Source organism: Microcebus murinus, chromosome 4 (assembly GCF_040939455.1).
Source record: "Microcebus murinus isolate Inina chromosome 4, M.murinus_Inina_mat1.0, whole genome shotgun sequence".
Taxonomy (NCBI): domain Eukaryota; kingdom Metazoa; phylum Chordata; class Mammalia; order Primates; family Cheirogaleidae; genus Microcebus; species Microcebus murinus.
In genome coordinates this window covers 18,246,884-18,274,523 of record NC_134107.1, presented here as the reverse complement: position 1 = coordinate 18,274,523, position 27,640 = coordinate 18,246,884, and the positions used below count along the sequence as shown (strand labels likewise).

The following is a 27,640-nucleotide window of genomic DNA, read 5'->3' as shown; positions in this document are numbered from 1 at the left end:
ACCCTAACAGTTTCCCTATGCATTACCTGGTTGAATACTCTCTCTTCCCCTGAAAGTTTTTCAAATTTGATGAATACTTTTCCCTAAAAATTAAGATATTAGAAGATAAAACATTCTCTGGAAGGAGTCTTTGGTAACCTATATAAAACTGACATTGAAAAAATATTGTAAAAAAAAAAAACAAAAACAAAATATCTTAACAAATCGTGGTTAACAACTTCTCTTCATTGCCACTTGAATTCATTCAAATGTATTTAAATACATGAATTTACATAGAAAATCTCTTTCTAATTATCATTCCACTGTCCTACTATCGGACACCACGTCATGGCATTTTATAGTAAGACATAACCGATAATAGGGCATTTTGCCATCTATATGAAGTATGATTGCAAGTTTAAGACAAAATTAGATACTATATATTCATAATTATTTAATATCTAAAACAGTTATTTCATAGAAAACTATGTGATAAATTAATATTCAAAACCAGTATATGAAACAAACAAGTATATCCCTGCTTCCCCACAGATCACATATACAATAAGTTATCCATCATAAAATTTAGAGTCCCTGGAGAGCTTCTCCTTGCTTTGGATCCCAGAATTTGTACCAAATGCCTTACTGGCCCTTTCACTTATGTTTTTAAAATTCAATTTTGTGTAAATTCATTAATGATTTTTACCTCCTCTCTACTTTATATCTATGGAAGGTATATTTGGGTTATCTGGTTCATCTTCATCCTCAGACAGAAAAAACACACTAATCTGGGGGATAAAAAAAGGAATTCCATAATTGCTTTCCTTCTCCCCTGCCACACTTCTCCCCAAAAAAACCTTTTGTTTCTTCAGAGATGTTCTTATTCAGCTCATGCTGCCATTACAAAATATCATAGATTCAGTGGCTTAAACAACTGCCAGAAATTTATTCTCTGACAGTTCCAGAGGCCAGAAGTCCAAGATCAAGGTTCTGTCTGATGCAACTCCTAGTTAGGGCTCTATTCCCAGCTTGTAGGTAGCCACCACCTTGCTGTGTGCTCACATGACTCATGACCTCTTCTTTGTGATCTAAGAGTTTGAGAGAGAGAAAAAGTGTGCATCTCTCAGGGGTTCCATCTTACAAGGGGGTTAACATTGGGGTTAAGGCTTCAATATTTGAATTTTGGGGGTGCAATTCAGTCTCCTAAATGCAGATGCATTGTTCTCTAATAAATATTAAAATCATGTTCTTCTCTTGCCATGGCTACAGAGCGTCTAAGAAAATAATCTGGAAGAGAACTCTTTGGACTACACAATTTAGGAAATTAAGTAATAAGAGTTAATGACAACCTTAAAGAGGAAATGAATACTTCATGAGCATTTCAAAGACTAAGCTAAAGAGAGAGCATTATGTTTAAACTATTCTGGAATATTCTTGGGAGTTGGAATATTAGTTCTTTGAAAGATAGGTTTTAAGAATTTTCACAAGGTAATTCTTATCTTCCTTTCAAAAATAAATTCAAACCGTGTCTCTAAGCAACAGCAGCAGAAATATGAGCAATTAAAACAATAATAAATGACACTATAAATTACATATAAGAATAACATTATTAATAAATAAAATTATTAATAAATAGATAGCATTCCAAAAATGAGAACTTAGGGCAATAATGTCATGCTAAAGGCAGAGCTATAGATCTGTGTGGTTCCTTAAAACCAGAGAATAAAGTTAATTGATCTCCAGTCTGCTTTGGGATCCCTATAGGGCCTGAGCTGTAATTTTTCTGATGCATCCTCCTCCTAAATAACATCCTTTGGGACAGAGTCACTGACAAAACTCTGTAGTTTATTGCTACCCAAACCATTTGGAGAAGAAATAGGAACACCCTCCGTCCAAGTAAGTTCAAAGAATATTTTTCAAAATTAGGGTCAAGATAAGCATTTGAAAAATGAAGTAGAATAGAATGGACTTTAGAATATAACATGCTAGGTGGAATTATCTGAAATAAGACTCAAGAGTGGTCCCTAAAATTATATTTTAATTATATATGCTTGTGTTATTATAGAAAATACAGTTCTTATTAGTTTTAGATAAAAAGAAGGCTTGAGAACTCCGAGATAAAATCTATCAGATGGCTCAGAAAGGTTAGGTGCTAGACTAGATTGTAACTTATGTCAAAACTGTCCTTCCCATTTTTGCAAAAGCTAGTCATTTTACCTGGGTTAAGATGTGACTATATCAAAACCAAATCATCAATATGGCATTTCATAAATTTGATATAGGTAAAGGACATTAATTATGAAAAAGAGGAATAAATATTGAGATGTTATTGCAAAGAAAATATTTAATTTCCCATTACAAAGTACCTAGAAGGGGCTACATTAAGCACTGAATGAAACTTAAGACTTCCCCCCATGGAGTGTGCAATCTATCAAGAGAGAAAATATGGAAGCAGATAGCTGCCAACTCATTTACATGAGATAAGTAAATGAGTTACATGTAAAATATTTTCATAACATAAAGATGATGAAGATGGTTACACAGCATGAGAATAAGAAATCAGTGAGGCCTTAAAGGATAAATAGGAGTTTTCCTCCAACTCTTTATTCATCATTCACCTGGTAGAGAGGAGGGCAGGTAAAAACACATACAAAGGCAGAGAGGCTCATAAGAACATGTTCTACTTGAAGAATAGAAAACAACTATTCTAATTCTATTACAGTGTGTTTTCTGCAAAAGGAAAGGAGAGATGTAGTTATAATTGGGATATAAAATAGCATAGGCTATATTATAAAAGGTCATATATAATATCTTTTGAAATAGAATGCATACTTTGCCATTGAGGTAAGATGAGGTGGCATACTGAACTTCTTATAGTGGCCAAACATAACCTTCCCTGGTATCTCCAGATATGGAAACAAAATTCCAGTTGAATAGTTTCTTAATTATTTCAAAATGGAATTTATATGTTGGTAGGAACACCAGAAAGGCTTCTAAAAACTTTGATGATGTAGCGGCAATGATGAATATTAGCAGTGGTTGTTCTCTTCACAGAAAGTGGTAGCAATATATACACATATATTTTTGATGTCCATGCCCATAATTTATGAAGAATCTCTAACTTCTTCTATTATATTCCTATTAATAATATTCTAATTATGAATAAAGTCCAAAAGAATAGGTAAAACCTATGAAGATATTCCACTTAATACAGTAATGAAATAAAATTAATATACGTGTAATTCAAATATACAGTTGTCCCTTGGTATCCATGGGGAATTGATTCCAGGACACATATGGATACCAAAATCCATTATGTTCTAGACTTTTATATAAAATGGCATATCATTTACATATTACCTACACACCATAAAATATTTGAAAAATTAATGTTAAATTTAAATAATGTAATGAATGCAAAGAGCTTTGAACAAAGACTGAGCCAATATGAACTGACTTCTATTTTAAAGCTCCTAACTTTACAAATGCAGTCATTCTGGGGAGAGAGAAATATGTATTTGCTGCAAAATGTGCCCTTTTGTGAGATGAAATGATAATTTTAATATTTAGCTGGCACTTTCATATAAAAATAAAATTGCTTTTTAGGATATTAATGTATAAAAAAACATTTATATAAATATTAACTTTGACTAAACTCTCCTGTCTTCATTCAGACTCATTGAGGAGATATGACTCACATCAATTGCACCCAGGTGACAGAGTTTATTCTCGTGGGCCTCACGGATCGTCAGGAGTTGAAGATGCCTCTCTTTGCAATATTCTTATCCATCTACCTTTTCACAGTAATAGGCAACCTAGGTTTGATCCTAGTCATTAGAGCAGATGCAAAGCTCAACACACCAATGTATTTCTTCCTTAGCAACCTGGCTTTTGTTGATTTCTGTTACTCTTCTGTCATTACACCCAAAATGCTTGGGAATTTCTTGTATAGGCAAAATTCTATAACCTTTAATGCATGTGCTACTCAATTAGGCTGTTTTCTGGCTTTCATGACAGCTGAGTGCTTGCTACTGGCTTCCATGGCCTATGATCGATATGTGGCCATTTGTAACCCTCTGTTGTATATGGTCACAATGTCCCCAGCAATCTGCATTCAGCTTGTAGCTGCCCCCTATAGCTATAGCTTTTTGGTTGCTCTATTTCACACCATCCTCACCTTCCGCCTCTGCTATTGCCACTCCAATGTCATCAATCACTTCTACTGTGATGACATGCCTCTCCTCAGGCTAACTTGCTCGGATACTCACTCCAAACAGCTATGGATCTTCGCCTGTGCGGGCATCATGTTCATGTCCTCCCTTCTGATTGTCTTTGTGTCCTACATGTTCATTATTTCTGCCATCCTGAGGATGCGCTCAGCTGAAGGAAGACGGAAAGCCTTCTCCACATGTGGCTCCCACATGGTGGCAGTCACCATATTCTACGGGACCCTCATCTTCATGTACCTGCAACCCAGCTCTAACCATTCTCTTGACACGGATAAGATGGCCTCTGTCTTCTACACAGTGATCATTCCCATGCTGAACCCTTTAATCTACAGCCTCCGGAACAAGGAGGTAAAAGAAGCTCTGAAGAAAGTCGTCATCAATAGAAACCAGACATTGGTGTTTATGAAATTAAAAAAGTGACGTGAGTGAATAATAATGGACTTTTTCTTTATGGCCTGATTTTTTCCCACTAAACATTATCAGCATGTCTATTTCTTAATATATGTTCTATACATATCTCTTCACTATATAATAAAATTTCAAGAGATTTTTACTTAGCATGTGATTTCATCTATAAAAATAACTATAAGATTCTATATCCCTTCTCTCATTTTTAAAACAGAAATGCATAACAATAATTAGTTTTCTTGTCCATAAGATTTTACACCAATTTTCCCATTTCTCAAGTGAAGAATGTATAAAAAGTTATCAGGATATGTAACTAGTTACAGGTGGATAAAAGTTCAGCTTTCCATTTCCCCTGTTTCAATCCCTAGGTCAGGTTTCTGAAAAGCTCTATTGATAAGATCTCACTTGAAAAATAAAGACATATAGTTTAAATGTTTTTTCTGCATTCCTAATTTCTTGATAAAAAGTTTGACAATATAAAAGTGTTCCATATTTATACATTTAATAAATTCTCTTTATTAATAAGGATAAAGCTACACTCTGACCTCACCTATGTCAATAATTGAATATGGCCTTCTACTGTCCTGGAAGTCTTGTTTGATCTCTAAACACGAACAGTTTAAGTGAACTGCTTTTCTTACACTTATGAGATCTCGCTATATTTTTCTCAGATTATCTGTAAAAAAATGTAATTCAGAGATTGAATCCTGGGTGGGTCATCATATTCTAAACATATGTATTCATGAAAGTTGAAATGTCGTTTCAATTTACTCATTTTGCCAGTAGCAAGGATTATGTGCAGTTATGCAGAGTAAAACCTAACGTGAGTTGATCATTATTAAGGTAAAGTCTGTAACACAATGAACCCAGTAGGCAATGTGGTCTAGTGACTACATGCGGTGCAGTCAAAGAATGTGTTTAGATCCCACACACAGTGTTGTGCTCTATGAGTGATCTCATTAGTTAAATGACAATAATGTTATTCAGTTAAGGACTTATCTAGAACTAAACAATATAAAAAGGAATGATAGTTCATGACAGGCACTCACATTTCATCTTATTTCATCATGAGCCTAGAGACCTGAATGTTATTCCCAATTCTGCTAACTACAAATGACATGAACTTAAGGGAACAATATATAAATGAGAATTACCACACCCATAACACATATGTTGATAACTGATATAGATAGAGGTAAGTAGATAGATGTGGTTATATTATGTATGTATATTATTCAAAAATGGAATAATAATTTAACAACATTTAATTACGCAGAAAAGATTTTGAGTTTGTATCTCATGCCTATCATTTATTTTCTCCCCCTTTTCTCCCCATCTATGAACCATTTGAATGCTTAATGGCAAAAGACTAGAAAGATACTACTAATGCTCAGAGAGAGGAAATTATGTTAAAATGAAAATATCTCTTAAAAATTCTGCCTTAGATCAGTGTCTATTTTTGATGATTTTACTATTTAGTTTGTGAGATTGTGGAGACACACAGATAGATAGTGTGATCCATAGTTCTCAAAAGTTTATTTTCTCGTATTTTTCTTTAAGCACATGTGTCTGCTACTTGAATATTTTGGGGACTTCTGCTTTCTCACATAGCCAGACAAAGCTCCTTTAGCAGGTTTTGAGTCTGCAATCTATATGTTGACAGGTTATAATCAATTTCTTGAATTGATGAGCTTCTTTCTTAGCAGGCTGGTGAATTCACTGCTCATCAGTTTGTCTATTTAAGAGCATAGATTCTTTGAAGACTAACAGCCTGAAGGTAAATTGTGAGTCTAACATTTGCTGAATTGAAAGACCTTAGACAATTTATTCCACTTATGCATGCCTCAGTTTCCTGAGCTTATGAGAAAGTATGAAGTATGAAAATGAAAAATGATGAAAAAATCAGCTGTAAAATCAGTATGATGAAGCATTAAGAGGTATGAAAGTGAAAAAATATCAACTGTTAAATAAATTTGTCAGAAGGATCAAAAAAGACAATGGTTAAAAAACTTTTCTTTCAGTAAAATATTTTTTAATTATAATTTTTAGGTTTCTTATTCATAATGTGAAAATACTAAACATTTAGAAAACTATCCAACCACTTTAAAAATTTTTAAATTTCAAGTTAAAACTAATGATTTACTACATAACTATTATTAACAATATAGGAGAGAAATATTTGACATCATTTCTGCTTAAAATTTGCTGATGATTCTGTAAGTTGGTTTTGTCCCATTCAAGGGGAGTCATTTTTTATTAGACAAATGTTTCAAACTGATTAACAAATTAGTCCACCTGTGGACCATATCACAATGAAATACTTCCAAAAAATGTCGGATTATGCATGCATTTGGTGGTAAATGTTTGGCAAACAATCTTTAGTGGCAGATAAATTCACACATCCATACGGGCACGAGATAAACCCAAATTATAAGAATGTCAATATGAAAAATTAACTCATCAATATGTATAAACATAGAATACATTGCAAGTTTTAACTATGCATGTGGAATTGAAATAAAGTTTGTTGAAATAGAGCACAGCATAAAATGTAGAGAATGATTACAATTGAACAGAAAGAAAAGAAAGAAGGAAAAAAACAAGGAAGGTAGAAAGGAAGAAAGGAAGGAAGGATCAACCATAATTTCACCACATAGTTATAACTACTGCTAATATTTTGGCATGCCTAATTTGAGGTTTTTACACATTAATACCTATATATTTGTGTGTATTTATATATACATATATGTAATATATACAGGTGATAACATGTTAAGATATGGAAATTAGTTATTAACATACAATTCAATAAGTATGCTGTTCTTTTTATTGTGAACATTTTCCCCACATCAATAAATATAAACCTATATCAACTTTTTAATAATTATTTAGCATTTTATGAAGAGCTTGTAATAACTGCACAGCTATTATAATACATTTAGAAAAATTCCATCTTTTAGAATTTAAAAATTACAAAATACATATACTTGCATACTTTAATTATTTCCCTGGGAGCCTAGCATTATAACCATTGTGTTAAGTGGCAGGAATGCTTTAAACAATTTGTATGTTTACTGTTACATTGCCTTCCAGAAAATTTAAGACAAATTACATCTTTTGGGGGTGTTTATATGAGTATATCCCATTCTACCCACACCTTTACCAACATGAGCATTATCATCCTTTTAATCTGATCAATCTGTTGGACACCTTATTGTTAGCTAGTCCTCTGATATTTAATGGGATGAACTATTTCCCTTTGTAATTTATATTATATATGTATATATATTATATATATATATATACACATATATATACTGTTGGGAAATAGAGACTCATCACTGAGTTTGAGTGCTGCTTTTAGCATATTCCATAGTCATATAAATATGTGTGTCATTTACTATATATTATATTATTTATTTATAATATCAGCCCATTTTTATATAACTACTACCAGTGCTGTGCTGGATGCAGCTCATACCAGCTTCCAAGAGCCATATCTACAAATCTCTTTCCAACTCCATGTTCGTGACTTCAAGTCAGTGGCTTGAAATCTGCTATAGTGGGTGTATTTACACCACGGAAATAAGAAAATCAACAGATAATACAAATCACATCTTCTTTTATTTTTATTTGAAAGACAGTTGATAAACATCCTCTAAGATGCCTCTCATCTTCACCCTGTTCTGCATATTGTAGTTTATAGTATATTTTACTGTTTGTAAGGATAAATAACTCATTACTTTAAGAAATGTCCTGATTATTGTTAAAAATTTATTTAATTTAAATTTAGGGTTACCTATCATAGATTACCTGTTTGAATTTACATGCAAAAAATTTTCTTTTTTCCTAAATGTCATACCACAAAAAAATAAGGTGAATGTGTGAATTTATTTGTTAAGCATAAAAATATGAATATACAAGATTAATATTTTGCTACACTTAATAGTCAATTAAAACCTAAATTAAAGCCTAGGTTTTAATTTTTGTTTATTATTTTAAAGGTAATCTTTAAAACTATATTTTCATATTTTATGGAAGTTATATTTTTATTATGGTGTTTTTATTATGTAGCTTTGTAACCACTTTATCACAAGTATAACAAATCTAATAATATTTTTCCACTGAAATTATTGATTCAGGTACAATATAATGTACTTTATAAATAATGATATTTTTACCCCTTTCTTTCCTACATTGGCTGGTACACTGAGGGTAATGATTCTTTTGATGATGAGTTGAGTTGACCTTAATATATTACTCTGATATATGCTATTATCCCTTTATTATTGAAGTATGAATTCTGCTATTTCACTAACACTGGGTTTTTATTATATATATATATATATATATATACGAATATATATATATATAATTTCACATTTTAATTCAAGATAATCTGTCTTCTATAACAATCCTCCAGAGTACCAAGCATGTTGGAACTTCTGCCTCGAGCAAATCCCTTCTGATCAAAAGCAGGTAGAATTAAAACCTGAAAACAACACATAGAATCAGAGAGGATTATTTTTCCAATATGGTCACCTTGAAATAAGTGTGAATCAAGTTCTTAATCCAAGAAGTAGAATATTATCCAAAATGAATATTCTGGGAATAATGGTATGATACACTCTTCTACACCATGGCCAAAAGCAATAACTCAGAAGTGACTGAATTCATTCTCTTGGGACTCACAGACAGTCCAGATCTTCAAGCCCTTCTTTTTGGAATCTTTCTAGTGATTTACTTAATTAGTGTCATGGGTAACCTTGGGTTAATTATGCTAATTTCTATTAGTCCTCAGCTTCATACACCCATGTATTTTTTCCTCAGCCACCTAGCTTTCATTGATCTTTGCTATACTTCCTCTGTTACCCCTAACACCCTGGTGAACTTCCTCCAAGAATTTAAAAGAATATCCTTACCTGCTTGTGCCACTCAGTTGTTTTGCTTTGTCATGTTTGTGGTCTGCGAAGTATATATGCTCTCAGTTATGGCGTGCGACAGATATGCGGCCATCTGCAACCCCTTACTCTATACCATTGTCATGAACAGAAGGGTCTGTACTCAAATGGTGGTTGGCACATATTTGTATGGCTTTTCTGTGGGACTGCTCCAGGCAACTCTTACATTCCACTTGTCTTTCTGTGATTCCAATGTAATAAACCACTTCTATTGTGATGATGTTCCCCTGGTAGGTCTGGCCTGCCGTAAAACACATTACAAACATATAAAGGAACTGATGTTGTTCATATTTGCTGGTTTCAATATACTTTTCTCTCTTCTTATTATCCTTGTCTCCTACATATTAATTCTGTTGGCCATTCTGAGGATTAATTCTGCTGAAGGGAGACAAAAGGCATTTTCTACTTGTGCCTCCCACCTGACTTCCATCACCATATTTTATGGTACAGTTATCTTCATGTACATGCAGCCAAAAACAAATCATTCTCTAGATACAGACAAAATAGCTTCTGTGTTCTATATTATAGTAATTCCCATGCTAAATCCTTTAATATACAGCCTGAGAAACCAGGAAGTCAAAAATGCTTTGAAGAGAATTATGGAAAAGGTATGTTCTACTATAAAATAAATGACTTATAGTCTAACTAACAGTCCTTTGAGTTGGGAGAGAAAACAAAAACAAAACAAAACCAAACTGCAAGTTCTTGTCTTTCTCTCTCTGTCTTTTTTTTTTTTTTTTTTGCATTAACATACCAGTAGTAAGCTGCTTTATAATGTTATAATATTGGAAGTTAATATTGATACAAAACATGCATTAATTTTCAGATTTTACTTTTAATTATCATGAAAATTCTCTCTGTGATATTGTGAGAATGGTATATACATTCAGTTGCAAATGGTAGGTTAAACTTTGTTTCATAGATCATTCAAAATCAATCCTTTTATTTTTCCAATGATGAATTTTGACTTGAGCACTCCAATTTAACAACCTTAAATTGCTAAATATCTTGTCCACTTGATATCACTAAAGCAGTTCTGAGTCATTAACAGTGTCTATAAAATATGCACGTGTACACAAAGGACTTGTCAGTGGAATCTGAAGAGACTTGTTGGTTCTGATGACTTGACAGGGACACTGGCATCAGCCCTGATAGAAAGCCTAACTTAAAAAACTGAAAGAGCAACTGAAATTTTAATGAATGAGACAAATAAGTCCTTCAGGGTCAAATAAGGTCTATAGTTTAAATATGACATATCATTGTTAATTTGCTGATATTTGCAATCGCACCACGGTCATTTACAAGAGTATCCTTGTTGTTAGTAAATACACACTTAAGTATATGAGAATAAAGAGGTATCAATTATTATCAATCAGTGTGTGAAAAACATGTAGTAAAATGTTAACATTTGCGAAAACTGGGTGAAAGGCATACAGGAATTCTTCCTAAATTGTTACCATCTTATCTGTAATTTTAAAATTATGCCAAAATAAAAAGTTAAAATAAAAAGTCATTCAGCATGCATTATTTAATTTTAACTCAATGTTTTAATCTACCAATAACTTTTATCACAGTTCTTTTCTCAGTGCCCCAGTACCAAATTCATTATAACTTTTTAAAAAGAATTTTTTTACAAGTGATACCTATTATAAGAAGCAAATATTTCTTTAAGAAAGTAAAAAGATGTTACCATCATCCATCTTCAAGAATACTTAGTTTTAATAAATTGACTTTTGTTTTATAGGGGCTTATTTGTATTTTCATCTGTTATAAACTATAACAAGACATCAAACTTTTAAGTCATAATTTTATATAACAGATCTAAAATAGGCTAAATTTCTGTTAATAGCTTTATGATGGACCATAAAATTAAAGCCAAGGTATTGAAACATATCAATGTGGCCCCCTAAGGATTCAACACTTCATTCAGTCAGAAATCTGGATCTTTTGGATACAATGTAATAGTTTCATATCTGGAAGTGGGTACGTTACAGGCACGTTAGAGAAAACTTTCCATCTGTATTTGTTGTGCTGATTTTCATCCTTCCTGGGTATCCTGGTCCTATCTGAGAATGATCTGAGAATCTTGAATCATAACCAACATCATCAGGTTTCTGGTCACCCTGTTTTTAAATACAGCCAAATTCTAGTGTGTTAGTGCCACCAGTGTTTCATGCTCCCAGAATAGATTTCTCAAGATCGTTACATGAAATATTAAGGCCATGACGAAGATACATAGAAAATAGATAAAAATTCAAATATATTTACACTATAGCCCTTTCCTTTAAGATAGAATTGATATTAATGTAAAAAAGGAAATGACAAGTCTTTTAATTCATTTAACCCTTATTTTGTAAACAGTTTTGACAGCATAAACTTTTCCAGAAATTTTCCTGTCAACATTCTGAGGTCTTGGACCCCAAGGGCTATATGTGATCTAAATCCTCTGAGTTTTTTTTTTTTTAAAAAAAAGCTCTTAACTCCTTAAAATGAGTGTTAATCCAATGATTTCCCTGAGCTTTCCCTTCATTGCTTGTCTGATTTAACCAAAAATTGGTAAAATTATCACTTCACCAATAAATTATAATCTTTTCTTAAAAAAGTCAAATCTGTAAGTAGAGGGAGAATAGAATCTGGCTAATACTCTCTTTCGACTGAAAAATAAAACACCAAGAACCAGACACGGTGGCTCCCACTTGTAATCCCAGCACTTTGGAAGGGTGAGACAAGAGGATCATCTGAGGCCAGGCGTTCAAGTACAGCCTGGGGTTTTAGACTGGCTGAACATAGTGACACCTAATCTTTACAAAAATAAACAAACAAACAAATAAATAAATAAAACACCGAGATATCATTTCTTGTGTATAAGGATTTCAAACTGCAAAAATTTAAGGAGGCTAAAGGTAAATAGAGACCATCCTATGCTGATGGTGAAAATAAAGAATAAAATAACTCCTATGGAGGAATATTTGGCAATATTTGCAGGTAGCCAACAATCCCACTTCTAAGAAATTATCCCAAAGAAATATTGACACAAGTACAGACTAACACATGCGCAAGGTAAGTTACTGGGATCCTATTTAATTAGCAACAGATTGACACCTGAATATCCATTGATAGGGGCAGCCTTTCCAGGTGTGAGGATGATTTCTAGGTATGATAGAGAGTAATCACCAGAATATAGTATTGACAAGGAAAAAAATGCAGAAAATAATTAATAGTACATGTCACACTGTGAAAGAAAAGGGGAAGAATACAGATTTGCATGTGTATTTTCCAATATTTGATTAAAACCCCAAAATAACCCATAATAATTAAAAATAAAAATTTAAAAAGACAATAATATTGGGAGGAGAAGTCAACGTGAGCAAAAATGATTACCTATAGGGAAGAATGGAAATGGAGCAGGTACAGATAGGGACAGAAGATAACCTTTTTCTTTTGTTTTAAACAAATCTTGCTATGAAGTTTTGATTTTGGAAACATAGCAAAGTTTTTAAAAAATAAAGAAATTAGACACAAGTTAAACTAATCTTTAATTAAGCAAATCTTGTAATATATCCCATTTTCTTCAAAGCATAAGCCAAAGGACTTACAGTGATCCACAAAACTCGAAATGATCTAGCCCCATGCTAAATTTCAGACCTTGTCTCCTACTCCTCTTCTCCTTCCTCTACTCTGGCTTCTATGTCCCTTAAAACAGTGGCCATGTACCCTCCATAGGGTCTTTGCATAGGCTGTTCCTTGTCCCGGTATTCTCTTCCTCAGGCATCTTCTTTCTCCTACATCTCTGTGTCACAGCGAGTTCAGCACAGAAACAAAGAGCACTCTGGTGAGGGAAAGGGGCATATTATAAGAATTGGGCTAACACAAATGTTTGATCATCTCAGGGAATAAAGAAGAAGTATCAAATACCAGGGAAAGCTATAGCCCCAAAGTGAGCGGAACTAATAGTGGAGACCTCAGCCCTGCACACTGAAACAAGCTCTTTATGAAACTCTGCATCATTAAGAATCTTCGAGAAAGCTCCTGTCAACTTCCGGAGCTTCAGAAAGCAGGTGCTTCTCAAGTGCACACTGAGGAGATGTCCCCCAGTGTCCACAGGCTTCAGTGACCAAAGTGTTAGATCAATACTCAATTCCCTTTGAATACCTGGAAAACCTTCTCAAGAGGGATGGGTACAAACAAGCCCAGACTGCAAAGGTTAGAATAAATACCTAGTATTTCAATGCCCAGACATCAACAAACATCCATTCACATCGAGGAAAACATAACCTCACCAAATGAAGTAAATAAGTCACCAGAGACCAATCACAGAAGGATAGAGATATTCATATATCTTTTGGACAGAGAATTCAAAATAGTTGTTTTTGAGGAAGTTCAACAAACTTCAAGAAAACACAGAAAAGGAATTCAGCATCCTATCAAATAAATTTAACAAACGAATTGAAATCATGACAAAAAAAAAATCAAGTAGAAATTCTGGGCCTGAAGAATTCAATTGACCAACTTAAAAATGCATCAGAGTCTCTCAACAGCATAATTGATCAAGCTCAAGAAAGAATTAGTGAGTTTTAATAAGAGCTATATAAAAATACATAGTCAGAAGAGAAAAAATAGTAAAGAATAAAAAAGAGTGAAGCACACCTACAAGATACAGAAAACAGTCTCAAATCTAAAAGTTATTGACATTAGAGAGGAAGTAGAGAGAGAGATTGGGGTAGAAAGTTTATTCAAAGACATAATAACGGACTTTCCAAACCTAGATAAAAATATCAATATTCAGGGACAAAAAGATCATGGAACACCAAACAGATTTATTTAAAACAAGACTATGTCAAGGCATTTAATAATCAAACTCCCAAATGTCATGGATAAAGAAAGGCTCCTTTAAACTGGGGCATAGATCTTCTTGTTCTACTGTCACAAAAATACTTCTACCATCTTAGAGGAGAATGAGCTATATTGCCTGAGCAAAGAAACTGACTACTGTGACCTTCTAAAACTTTAGTCAGATAGTGCTTTTTCTTTCTCCATAATACTTTACTTATCATACTCATACACTTCTCACTCTTCTTCCCATTTCTTGGTTATTATGCAAAAGAATTTCTAGCATATCTAACAGATTTAGCATCAAGCAACTTTGAGTATAGGCTTCAAGGTGCCATCCCAGAAAACTGTTTGGACAAGCTTCAGATATTATTGGCAAACATTTCTTTGGAAGGAGTTCATCTATTTCTGTGCAGTGACTATAGTTGAGTGTCAATTAACCTGTGATTTGCATACATTCCTCTCCTAGAAAGATAATGAACATTTTTAAAAATTAATTTTTACTGTTGAATTCAAATGTCAATCAAAACAACACTTTGAGACATTAATCTCAGAAGGAAGGTTTGGATGCTACTGACTGGGAAATTTATTTGTATCTAGAGCTTTCCAGGAACAGCTGTGAAATACGAGGTAGGTGAACTGAGCACTTATTTTAAATAAATTCATAATTGCAATATGAAGCCACTGTAACAAAAATTAAAGAAAATGTAGCAAATAATCAAAGCATATATAGCAATTAATTAAATTGTTTTCTCAAAAGAGATCATTAAATTGTTTCTCTACTCCAAATTCTTTAATTGACTAATAGCAAAAATAGTGACCTACCATTTCAAGGGAAACAGTTTGGTCCCCAAACACTAAACATCAAATAACTGCCTGTTCTTCAATAGATCATTATATTGTTTTTCAATGTTTGTTAAAAAAATAAAACAACAAAAACGTTTCCAGAGGGACCAGAAAAAAAAATACACAGATGTCTCATAATATCTAGGTAATTTTAAATGTCATCGGTTTCACAAAGATTCCTTTTAGGTGCACTGCACTATTTAGAAGATTGTCATTGAACTTAAGACAGTTTATTGAATATAGAAAGACAATAGTAGAAAAAAAAAACCTTAAGCTGTGTTGATGTGAAAGTTACTGAGTCCAAATAACTAACTATAAATTCTATTCATGCAATCGTTTAAGAGATAATTATTAATTATCTCCACATACCAGATACTACAGAGGTAAGTGATTAAACTGGGTATAAAATAGTTTAAAAATTAAAAATTGCTCACAAAATAAGAGTTTCAAGTTTATGTTGTGTTGCAAACATGTTAACAGTTGGTTGCAATATAATGTAGCAAGTACTATCATGAGGCAATCAGTGAATGCAAAATAGTACACCTGAGGAGCCCCTAATCTGGCCTGGAATGCATGAAAGCATCCAAGAGGAAAAGATTCCACAGAGTATAGAAAGTTAAGTGGAAGAAAATTAAGCAAAGAAAATAATGACAGAGGAAAATTGCTCTGGGCACAGAATGAAGTATGCATAAAATTCTGGCTCACATTTGAATGACTATAGTAGTTGGTACTATCTGGAACCTAAAAGCTATATAAAAAATGTTGCAAGAGATGAGCCTGGTCTGAGATGCAGGGACTAGGTTTTCAAGAGCTATGCCAGCCATGTTACAGAACTTGGAACTTACAGTAATGGCAATGGGAAAGGCACTGAAGGATTTACTCAGGAGAATATTTGAATAAAGTTGTAAAATTTTATTAAACTGCAGTGTGAGAAACAGAAATAAGAAAGATTGGAAGAAAGAAAATAAGTGTCATTTACAATAAACTAAGTCTTTGTGGTAGTATCAAGAGAACAATATAAGTGAACAGATTTTAAAAGTATTAGATATGAAATTGTTAGGAATTGGGGACAAATTAAATACTGGCATGAGGAATAAGAATGCATAGTAAAAGATAATTTGTCTCTGATTTGGAAAACTGATTGGATAGGGGCACAGTTCATTTAAAGAAAATATATACTCCAGGTTTTGAATATTAGGTCCAGTGTAAAGAGATGACATGTTTATTTTCTGTAGATGATACGTTTTGTGAACATCTAGAATATATAATTGGAAATTTTCAGTAGCAGGGAAAATAAATCTGGAACAGAAATATATATTTGTGCATAATAAGCCTATAGATACCTATTAAGGACCTAGGATTGGATAAGATCACTGAATAACAAGATGTAAAGACGTGTAGGGGACCTTAGAGAGAACATGAAGAATGTTACTATCTAAAGCCGAGATAATAGAAGCAGAGTCTCCTAGGTAGAGAATCAAAGTGAAGAAAGAATGCTAAATGCAGAAACTGCTTTGTTCTGGAAACCAAAGTTGTATTTCACAAAGTCCAGTGCTACAGAGCTACCAAAGAGCAGGAGCCTGGATTGGATTTGGGAAGAGCAAGGTTGATAGCGAACTTGGTGAGGAGATTTCTTGATTTAATGGGAAAGGAAGAGAGATTATACTTGGTTAAGCTATAAGTATAATTTGAAAAGTGGGGTAGAGGCCTGCTCTAAGATGCTTGGTTGAGAAGTGAAGGGAAGAAAAAAGATAAAGGGCAAACCAAGATAGAGTTTACAAGAAGATGGCAATTAAAGATTAACAAAAGACGTGCTTCTTTTATTTTATTTTGCGTGCCTTGAACATCTGTACAGCATATGGAAAAGAACCTGAAACAATGTAGCGACAGAGGAAAATCAAGTTAATTTATCCTCTGTCTGCTTAAGAAAGGAGAGTGATTTCAATTCTGAGAGTTTTCAAGTATTCAGAACCCAGTTCAGATTTGTGGAAATGTTCTGTAGAATTTCGTTCTGCTAAACATTCCTCAAATGCTAATTTCAACCATTTTAGATACTTGAGAACAGGGTTAAATGCTTCTTAATAATCTAAAGATGTTAATAATCTATAAAATTCTTTTCTGGCGTGTATTCTTCCAAAAAGGAAGAGCTAGAAAATTCACAATCACATTTTTTCCTCGATTCAATGTGGTATGCTCACTAAAGGAAAAAAAGAAAGAAAGAAAGAAAGAAAGAAAGAAAGAAAGAAAGAAAGAAAGAAAGAAAGAGAGAAAGAGAGAAAGAAAGAGAGAAAAAGAATAAAATGGAAATAAGCAAAAAGAGAAAATTTAAAAATTATACCAAATTAGATGCTCAAAGATAGTGTTAATATTTTGATTTTGACTGTTCATGTTGCATTTTCCTCATTTGATTTTGGTAATTTGAAATATCCATATAAACTGATATATCCAATTTATAATTTTATGAGATCAACTTACCACTTGAGATGTCATTTTGAGGTATACTGTCAAAACATATTCTGAACACTGTAGAATTTTTTATTCTATTTTTCCAAAAAAGTGTAACATAGATTTTGTATTGTATTAATTATATTATTTTAACAAAAATACTTTCTCAATATACAACTCTTTAGTGGATTTTGTATCTCTGAACCAAATCCTTTTACACTGAAAGCATAAGTAAAATCCATGCCTATGTTATTTTAGGACTTTTTGGACTTTTTGATAAAAGCCATTCTCACTGCAGTTAAATGATACCTCATTGTGGTTTTGATTTGCCTTGCCCTGATGATTAGAGACTCTGAGCATTTTTTCATAAGTTTATTGGCCATTAGTCTAGAGTACTACTCAGCCATTAAAAAATGGTGAACTAATACCTTTTCGTAACAACCTAGAATGAACTGGAGAACATTCTTCTAAGTGAAGTATTGCAAGAATGGAAAAACAAATGCCAGATGTATACCCTATTAAATTGGAACTAATCCATCAACACCCATGTGTATATATAGTAGTAAAACTCAATGGAAACCAAGCAAGTGGAGGGAGAAGGAGGGGACAGGTAAATATACACCTAACAGGTACAGTGCACACTACCTTGGTGATGGACACACTTATAACTTTGATTCAAACTGCACAAAACCAAATTACGTAACCAAAACATTTGTATCACCATAATATCCTGAAAAAAAAAATCCACACAAAGAATACTTATCAGAATTGTCATTTGATTAAATTTAATATAATGTCCTGGTGAGCCATGGCTATCTTCTCATATTTAATTGGCCATTTTTACAGAGAGAAGATTATTCAGAACGTGTGCACTGGAGCTCATTTTAGAAGAATCCCATACCTATTACATGGCAAAAGGCAATCATTCAGCAGTGACTGAGTTCATCCTTTTGGGGCTCACAGATAACCCGGCACTTCAAGCCATACTCTTCGGTGTATTCCTACTCATTTACTTAGTTACTGTGATGGGGAATCTTGGATTGATTGTGCTAATCCACATCAGTCCTCAGCTTCACACACCTATGTATTTTTTCCTCAGCCACCTGGCTTTTGTTGATTTTTATGGAACTTCCACTGTCACCCCAAACACCCTTGTGAACTCTTTGCGTGAAATTAAAAGCATGCCATTTTATGCGTGTGCCACTCAAGTGTGTTCCTTTATCACATTTTCAGTTTGGGAATTATTAATGCTCTCAATCATGGCATATGATCGGTATGTTGCCATCTGCAACCCTTTACTCTATGTAGTTCTCATGCCTAGGAGACTCTGCATTCAGATGGTCACCAGCTCATATATTTATGGATTCACCGTTGGACTCATACAAGCAATGGCCACATTTCACATGTCTTTCTGTGACTCTAATGTGGTCAACCAGTTCTACTGTGATGATGTCCCCTTGATTGCTCTGGCTTGTTCTGATACACGTGTGAAGGAATTGATGTTGTTCATCATTGCTGGGTTCAATGTTTTTTGTTCTCTTATTGTTGTTCTCCTCTCCTATATATTCATCATCTTTGCTATACTGAGGATCCACTCTGCTGCAGGAAGACAGAAAGCTTTTTCTACCTGTGCTTCTCATGTGTTTTCTATTACTACATATTATGGGACCCTCAGTTTTATGTACCTACAGCCGAAGTCAAGCCATTCACTAGATAAAGACAAATTTGCCTCAGTATTCTATGCAGTGGTAATTCCCATGCTAAACCCATTGATCTACAGCTTAAGGAATCAAGAGGTAAAAAATGCTATGAAAAAAATTGTTGAAAAAATGCATTGTCATGATCAGTAGTAAATTTTGTTGTCACTAAAGAAATACTGGATATAGGGTTAGGAAATTTTGACTTAAGGCTTGTACAATTAACTGTACAGTGCTAGTATGTGTAGGAGTCTCTGGCTTTGGGGACTCATTTTTGTGATATCTATTTCCTTTAAAATAGCTACTAACATTTTTATTGCTTTGGCTTACACATGGTAGGCATTTTATAAATGTCTCTTTGTTTAAATGTTGAATTCTCAAAGAAAGATAATAATTATCTGTTCAATTTAACCATGAGTTCCTTCAACAATAGATATGCATAAAGCAACTTGAAATCATGATTTCATCTTATTTCACTGCAATATTAATAATATTAGTTTATATTAAGATACATAAATAATTATTATTGCATATAATATTGAAAATACCCTTTAAGATTTGCTTCTACAGCTGAGGTAGGAAAAAATAGCATGGGGCTTGGTTGAAAAGTTTTTTTTTTTTTTTTTTTTTTTTTTTTTTGAGACAGAGTCTCACTTTCTTGCCTAGGCTAGAGTGAGTGCCGTGGCGTCAGCCTAGCTCACAGCAACCTCAAACTCCTGGGCTCAAGCGATCCTCCTGCCTCAGCCTCCCGAGTAGCTGGGACTACAGGCATGTGCCACCATGCCCGGCTGATTTTTATATTATATATATTAGTTGGCCAATTAATTTCTTTCTATTTTTATGGTAGAGACGGGGTCTCACTCAGGCTGGTTTTGAACTCCTGACCTTGAGCAATCCGCCCGCCTCGGCCTCCCAGAGTGCTAGGATTACAGGCGTGAGCCACCACGCCCAGCCTGGTTGAAAAGTTTTGGTTTGAAAACACCATATAAGTTAGGTTACTCCTTCACTTTTATTTTTCTTTTTTGAACAAAAGAAACATTTTTTAATTATTTTTATAATCAGAAAATCTAAGATAATCAACTAAAATGGCTAGAAAAGATAGGTTATCTAGTTACTAAATTAATAAACATAAGTCAAGCCTTTCTTTTACAAATAACCACACATAAAAAAAGGGGGAAAATTCATAAGACACCAAAGACAAAATAAAACTTAAAAATATTTTTTTTTTTATTTTGGCATATTATGGGGGTACAGATTTTAAGGTTTCAATAAATGCCCTTTCTCCCCTCCCCCCACAAGTCTGATTTTCCAGCACTCCTTCACTTTTAAATGCCTCTATTGATTTGACTGAATATTTTAACATGACCATTCAAGCATTATCTCTTCCAGATGGCCCTCACATTCAGCCAGCACTTTTGCTGGACTGATTGATTCTGGGTAGGGACACAAACGTTATTCCACAAGGTGACTGATGAGCTAATTGTCTTGTCCTTATTAATATACAGGTTTTACAGTTGCCCATTAATAGGTATCACTTGATGTAGATGTTCTTAACAAATCACCAGAGTTCCTGTGTTTCATTGATACTTTTCCTGGCCCCATTGTGTATTGGGACCCCTAACTTCCCCTAACAGTGATGCTAGGGTAAAAACATTCACATTCACTACAACTGAATTTTTTTCCCTACATTTTCTCTTTATTTTTGTAAAAAATAAATGGTTGCCTATAATTCTTCTATCTGTTTATCTTTCTACTTATCATTCGAGTGTGTGAAATACAAATGAACAGAGATTATTAGGGTGCTTGAAGAGATGGTGTGTTAATTTCTCTGTGATTTTCATATGTTTAAATAAGAGCATTTAGGAAACAAAATAACATTCATTTTAAATCATTGTCTTCTTTGTACAGAACTTTCAGACAACCATCTTCTGAGATTTAACTAAATGTACCTCCAGACTGCTAAGGAATCCATGGCTTAATTATTGTTTTCTTACTGCTCAACAGATTATTGAGTTTCAGATGTAGAGTTGGGTCTTTGGTACAATCCAAATCATCACTTGGTGGTTTTTGAAGTTCAATAACAAGTTAATTTACTTTGGTCTAATGCATATCATGACCTCTTACTAAAATTTATAAATATAATAAAATCTATGCTAAAGTATAAAAAGTAAATCAAAATTAGCTAAATATTTTGAGTTGTTTCCTATATTTTAAAACAATCCTTTTTATTAGTTATAAATTCTCTTTTATACTTTATGCCAGCAAAGTGATCTGCCATTCAAGTGTTTATTATGCTTTTGCATGTTAAGCAAATTATGTCCCAAAAGATCATCTATAGCATAATTGCTCATGCTTGTGAAGCATCGACATATTTTTGTTTTATAATTGTCTAAATTACTACAATTCAATTAAAATATTCTAAAGGGACCAACACATCATACAAAATAAACTCATAATATTTAAATAATGTTAAGAATTATTGGCATTCACAGAGTGTGCCTCAAGATTTATTTTGTTCTTTTTGGTTTTATTGTGGATTACTCAAAAGTGATATACAATAAGAAAAAAAATCAAGGTAATCAAGGTAGTAAAATAGGGTTTGGAGTAGCACAGATTGTATTCATTTATTTAATTATTCTACTAGTCTATTTGGAGTGTCTAAATTTCTGAGTCCTGCTAATATTGGGGAAAAAATAGAACCATGTTTGCTTACCAAGAACTTGAAATTTAAAGTAGCTTACAGACACATTAACAAGTGACTAAATTGTTGGATGAAACTGGGAGGTAAAATTGAGAGAAACACCCCTAGAAGAAAGTGAAATGACACCTCATATCTGAAGGATAATTAGAAAGATAGTCGCCAACCAGAGGGGTGAAGATAAAGGGAGCAGTATTTTGTCCAAACTGTGTACAAAACCCATGGTCACATCTGAGTGACTGGTAGTGTTCAGCATGACTGGTGAATAGAGATTACATGAAGGATAGTGAAAGGAACTAGATTAGTCTAGAAATAAGGGCTTGTTTATTAAGGTTTGACTAACCAAATTTAGAAATTAAGCACAGTAAGAAATTTGGACTCTATCTCAAAACTAATGGGAAGCCACAAGCTGAGATTTGCATGTTAGAAAGTATACTCAAAATGCCACATGCACGAAGTGAGTGGCAAACAGATGGGACAGCACTTAGAGTGCAATGATGCAGAGAGCTGTAAATGGAAACCTAAATAAATAAAATATAGAGGGTGGGAGAAGTATGGTAGAAGTGAAAAAAAATAGCTTAAATAATTTGTAGTGTTCAGTTACATAATAGTAGAAGTTAGGGAGATATATGAAATATGTTTCTCTTTTACTTTTTCACCTTGATAGCTGCAAAGAAGATTGCACCATTCACTGAGTTATAAAATATTTACTCTAAGGCATATGGGTGGGGTAGGATAATTTCTGAATAATGAATTTTCTTTGAATTTGTTACATTGGGGTATCTCTGGAATATATAATTGAAGTTGCCTGGGTAGCAACTAGATATGTATACCTGGAAAGGAGAAATTTGGTCTAGAATTTAGACTTTCGCATCACCAGCATATAAGTGACAATGATACTGCTAGCATTAGATGATAGCCCCCAACATGAATGTGCAAAAAATAGCATGAGTTGCCTTAGGAAAGCATTCTAAAGCAATAATTTTATTTAAAGCATAAACAAAAGCAGAACCATCAAGGAGAGTAAAAGTGGACAGAAAGACAGGAAAACCCAGAGATTCTGATGCCTTATAAACCAATAACATAATGGTTCTCATGGTAAAAGTCAATATCAATGGTGTCCAGTGCTATAGAGAAGTCAAATAAAAAAACTCTTCATTTGATTTTGGACAAAAGAAAATGTTGGTGAACTTTGAGAAAGTAGTTTCATTACAATGCTGAGAAAAATATCAGAATATTAAAGTTTAAAATATAAAGGTGAAGGATGAAGTTAGCATAGGTCACTTTACCCAGAGGTCTGGTATTCAAAGAATGAAGAGTGGAAGAATAAAGGGATCAAGGTAGAGGAATAGATAGAAGGTCGATGGGAGAGATTTAATAAACTAGCAAAGAAAGAAGATTGGGAGAAAAGAAAGAATGGGAGCCAAAATATAAGTCTAGGTGTTAGAAATAGGACACTTCCCCAACTTCCCACCCACAAAAGTGGAAAAGATAGATGTGGAAGCAGGAAGTTTTGTAAAACTAATGACAAGAAATTGAGAAATTTTCTATTTTATTACTTTGATGTCTCCTCTATTGTCAGAAACTATAGCATCCACTTAGAATAAGTGGTGGAGGTTGTATGAGGGACTATGAAGGAATCTAAAGGTTCCAAAATAACTGTAGAAAGACTGGCAGACAGAACCTTGGCTCAGGAAAAAGCAGATCAAGTAAATGACTGGTTGATTTTGAATGTGGTAAGTTTATAACAGCTCATTTTCACCTATATGTTGTTCTTGGTAGTTCAGATTCAATTGCAAAGAGAACATTTCAGAATACCCACATTTTGTTATATCTAGAAGGAAATAAGACAAGGAAATTTTGGATGTTGCAAAGAGAAGTCACAGTAATAGATGATGGAGACTAACGTGCATAGGGGAGAAGTGATTAAAGAAGGTGAAAAGTAATTAGTGGGGTTTAAGGAATAGTGAAATGGGTGAATAAATGAAAAGTTGTAGTGTCATAACTGAAGAGAAAGAAAAGTGCAGAAGGTTGTGATCATAAGATTATGTTTCAATTTTGGACACTTAGCCTTTGATCAACTTCCAGACCAAAGGATATTCCACATGGAGCCATGGGAGTGGGAAGCTCAGGTGGAATGGTGCTGGTTTCAAATATCAAGAATATGAGAAGCCATATATTGAATGTGTGGGGTGCATGGGAACTGATGCCATATTTGTGCAAGAAGGGTAGAGTGATCGTGACATCAGAGTTTTAAATGAATAAGAAGGAATGACCTGGAAATATACAAGTTACAAAGTATTTAAGTTTATAAGCCTCAAAGCATCAGGGAAGCATACACAAATGAAAGATGTAATAATGAATATGGAACAAGGCTCCAAGCATCAGCAATATCTTATCTCACCTGCCATATTTGAAATGCGTGAGGAATTTCAGATTTAGCATAGAAGTGGTCTAGAGAGAAGCAGATTTTCAAGTAGGAGTCAATTTTCATTTTAAGAAGAAAAAAAAAAAGAATAGAATGATTGAGGATTTGGGAGAGTTTGATAATATCAGAGCGAATACATATTCCATTTCAGCACAGCAATGTAAATACTAAAAAGAATAAGAGCCAAGAAGGTAAAGATTAGCAGTGGTCTTCAACCTTGTTGGCTCCAGGGACCAGTTTCATGTATGACAATTTTTCCACAAGCGTGTTTAGGGTGTGGGGCGGGAGGCAGAGCTCCGGTGGTGATGAGAGAGATGAGGAGGGGCTGTAAATACTGTAAACACCACTCCTTTACCCACTGCTCACCTCCTATTGTATCCCCCCTCCCTTCCTAACTTCCATGGAAGATAATTTTTCCAAGGATAGGACTGGAGGGGTGGCGTTGAAGGGGACTGGGGGAGTGTAGTAGAGCTTTGCAGCCCGGGGGTTGGGGAGCACAGGATTAGAGATTACAAGCTAGTGAGGCACTGGAAAGATATTTCAAGATATTGCAAAAAAAAAAACCCACAAAAGATTAAGATTCTACAGCCATCTGTACGATGGGAGGACACACAAGCTTCTTCAGAGGAAGCCTCAATCTGAATTATGTTGATAGTATCAAGAGCTAAAATTGACTTATCTGGCGCATAGTATGAGATGGGCACTGCTCTAGGCTTTGGCATGAACGGACTCATAGACTCCCTTTTCAAAGTTGCCTTGGTTGCTGGTTGATGGGGAAATGCTTGTTTTTCTGAAGCATCATTTGCATCAACTATGAACTGAGGTTAGGTAATCAGGGACTAGTCAGCAAGGTATCCTGCTTCACCCCATGCTAGTCATGAAGCATAAAGAGGGCTTAAGCTCTCAGCCTCAGTTTCCCTATGTGAAAATGAAGAAGAGAGTCATACCAACAATCTATAGGCTGATGTATAGTCTGAAACAGAATAGGGAAAAAAGAAAACCAAATTTACATCTCCTCTGTTTATGTGAAGATCATTAAATGCTGCCACCTTTCATTTAGCTAGCAACCAATTTGTACTTCTTTATAGGCATCTTAAAATCTTTTTCTTCTCCTAATTTGCATCTGGATGTTTGAAGATATAAGACAGATGTGTTTTCTGAATCATTTAATGTTCTTTTAACCCAGTTGCGCATATTTCAAAAAAAAAGAAATGCTATTCACATTTCTAAGCATATTGTTTTCTCTTTAATTCACAAATACTACATAACAATTGAAGGAAAACTAGAAATCATTTCTATAGAAAAGAAAAAAAATATTAAAACAAAAATCATTCTGAAAACTTGGCATAGAAATTACCAGTATCCAAAATTTTGTTTAAGACCTTTCACATGACTATTTCTGAAATCATTTTTTTTAATTTCTTATTTTCTGTTAATTAAATATTTCAAGAAGTAGTTGTATCATTTTGTTTAAAGCAATCCAATAATTTTAAAAATCGTTTTATGTGTGTTCAAATAACTCTCAATCTTTATTGATCTTATTTAAATAGATATGACATAGATCGTTCAATTATATAAAACTTTATAATATTATCGTTTTGTCTTCACAAATCCCCACAGAGTTGCATGTTTTGGAATTTTTACCTGGGACAAATCACTTTATTCTGAAAATACAACTTATGTATGATGCCCCTTTGAATGCGTTCGACATGAGATCATGGTGGGTCACAACCATCTCCTAACATCTTGATCATTGTCAGCAGGAACGAGATTACTCAGAAAGTGTACTCTGGAGGGTTTTATTGTAGAGAACTTTTATACCTACTCCATGCCCAGAGGCAATCATTCAGCAGTGTCTGAGTTTATCCTTTTGGGGCTCACAGAAAATGCAGAGCTTCAAGCCATTCTCTTTGGCATATTTCTGTCAGTTTACTTGGCCAGTGTCATGGGTAATCTTGGTTTGATTGTGCTAATCCAAGTTAGTCCTCAGCTTCACACACCCATGTATTTTTTCCTCAGCAATCTGGCTTTTGTTGATTTTTCATTTACTTCCTCTGTCACCCCAAACACCTTGGTGAATTTTCTGCGTGAAGTTAAAAATGTAACATTTTATGCATGTGCCATTCAGTTATGCTGCTTCATCACATTTGTAGTTTGTGAGTTATATTTGCTGTCAATCATGGCATATGATCGGTATGTTGCCATCTGCAACCCTTTACTTTATGTCATTCTAATGCCCAGGAAAGTCTGTATTCGAATGATTGCTAGCACATACCTTTATGGATTCACTGTGGGTCTTGTACAGACAGTGGCGACATTCCGCTTGTCTTTTTGTAATTCCAATGTGGTCAACCACTTCTACTGTGATGATGTTCCTTTACTTGAGCTGGCCTGTTCCGACACTCACGTCAAAGAGCTGATGCTGGTAATCATCGCTGGGTTCAATACTCTTTGCTCTCTGGTGATCGTGCTAATTTCTTATGTCTTCATCTTCTTTGCCATCCTGAGGATTCATTCTGCTGAAGGAAGACAGAAAGCATTTTCTACCTGTGCTTCCCACCTGACCTCCATCACAATATTTTATGGAACGGTCATTTTTATGTACCTGCAGCCCAAGTCAAGCCATTCTCTGAATTTAGATAAATTTGCTTCTGTGTTTTATGTGGTGGTGATTCCCATGTTAAACCCAATGATCTATAGCTTGAGAAATCAGGAGGTAAAAAATGCACTAAAGAGAATTATAGAAAAGTTGTGTTTGGTTATCAAATAACCTAAAAATCACTGGGCAGAGATCAGAAGCTTTAAGTTGTGTCTTATTTAGAGTCACAATGCTGGTAAATGACAGAGCCAATTCCTCACTTTCAGTGCTCAAACTCACTCAGTGTGTGTCTCATCTTCTATTTCTTTCTCAGCGGTTTCCATATAAAAGGCATTTGGTAAATTTTGAGTCAATGAATAAGAGTATAAAAGAGAGAATAAGAGTACAAAAAGCGAGAAAGAGATCTTAATCCTCTTTAGCATGACGTCATCATCAATAATTGATGAAATAGTATTGGGAAATAGCGGTTTTATAGGAACTCTGTGTGACATTGAGAAATTTAGGTTACACTGAAATTGTT

General features: G+C 33.9%; 4 protein-coding genes across 4 annotated transcripts; all 4 read left to right on the top strand.

Annotated features, from left to right (window-relative positions):
• The first annotated feature begins 3,668 nt into the window (after window positions 1–3,668).
• On the top strand, window positions 3,669–4,628 carry LOC105861293 (olfactory receptor 8U9). Its single transcript, XM_012746681.2, has one exon. It carries the CDS (start codon window positions 3,669–3,671, stop codon window positions 4,626–4,628), a length of 960 nt encoding a protein of 319 aa, XP_012602135.1.
• Window positions 4,629–9,255: 4,627 nt separating this feature from the next.
• LOC105861321 (olfactory receptor 5AL1-like) lies at window positions 9,256–10,206 on the top strand. The gene has a single exon (XM_012746713.1). It carries the CDS (start codon window positions 9,256–9,258, stop codon window positions 10,204–10,206), a length of 951 nt encoding a protein of 316 aa, XP_012602167.1.
• An 8,364-nt stretch (window positions 10,207–18,570) lies between these two features.
• Window positions 18,571–19,548, top strand: LOC105861258 (olfactory receptor 5AL1-like). The gene has a single exon (XM_012746649.2). It carries the CDS (start codon window positions 18,607–18,609, stop codon window positions 19,546–19,548), a length of 942 nt encoding a protein of 313 aa, XP_012602103.1. The 5' UTR covers window positions 18,571–18,606.
• A 6,768-nt stretch (window positions 19,549–26,316) lies between these two features.
• On the top strand, window positions 26,317–27,291 carry LOC105861322 (olfactory receptor 5AL1). The gene has a single exon (XM_012746714.3). The coding sequence runs from the start codon at window positions 26,350–26,352 to the stop codon at window positions 27,289–27,291; it is 942 nt and encodes a 313-aa protein (XP_012602168.1). The 5' UTR covers window positions 26,317–26,349.
• Window positions 27,292–27,640: the final 349 nt, after the last annotated feature.

Coding starts and splice junctions, on each gene's coding strand:
- LOC105861293 (XM_012746681.2), top strand. CDS start 3,669: ATGACTCACATCAATTGCACCCAGGTGACAGAGTTTATTCTCGTGGGC.
- LOC105861258 (XM_012746649.2), top strand. CDS start 18,607: ATGGCAAAAGGCAATCATTCAGCAGTGACTGAGTTCATCCTTTTGGGG.
- LOC105861321 (XM_012746713.1), top strand. CDS start 9,256: ATGGCCAAAAGCAATAACTCAGAAGTGACTGAATTCATTCTCTTGGGA.
- LOC105861322 (XM_012746714.3), top strand. CDS start 26,350: ATGCCCAGAGGCAATCATTCAGCAGTGTCTGAGTTTATCCTTTTGGGG.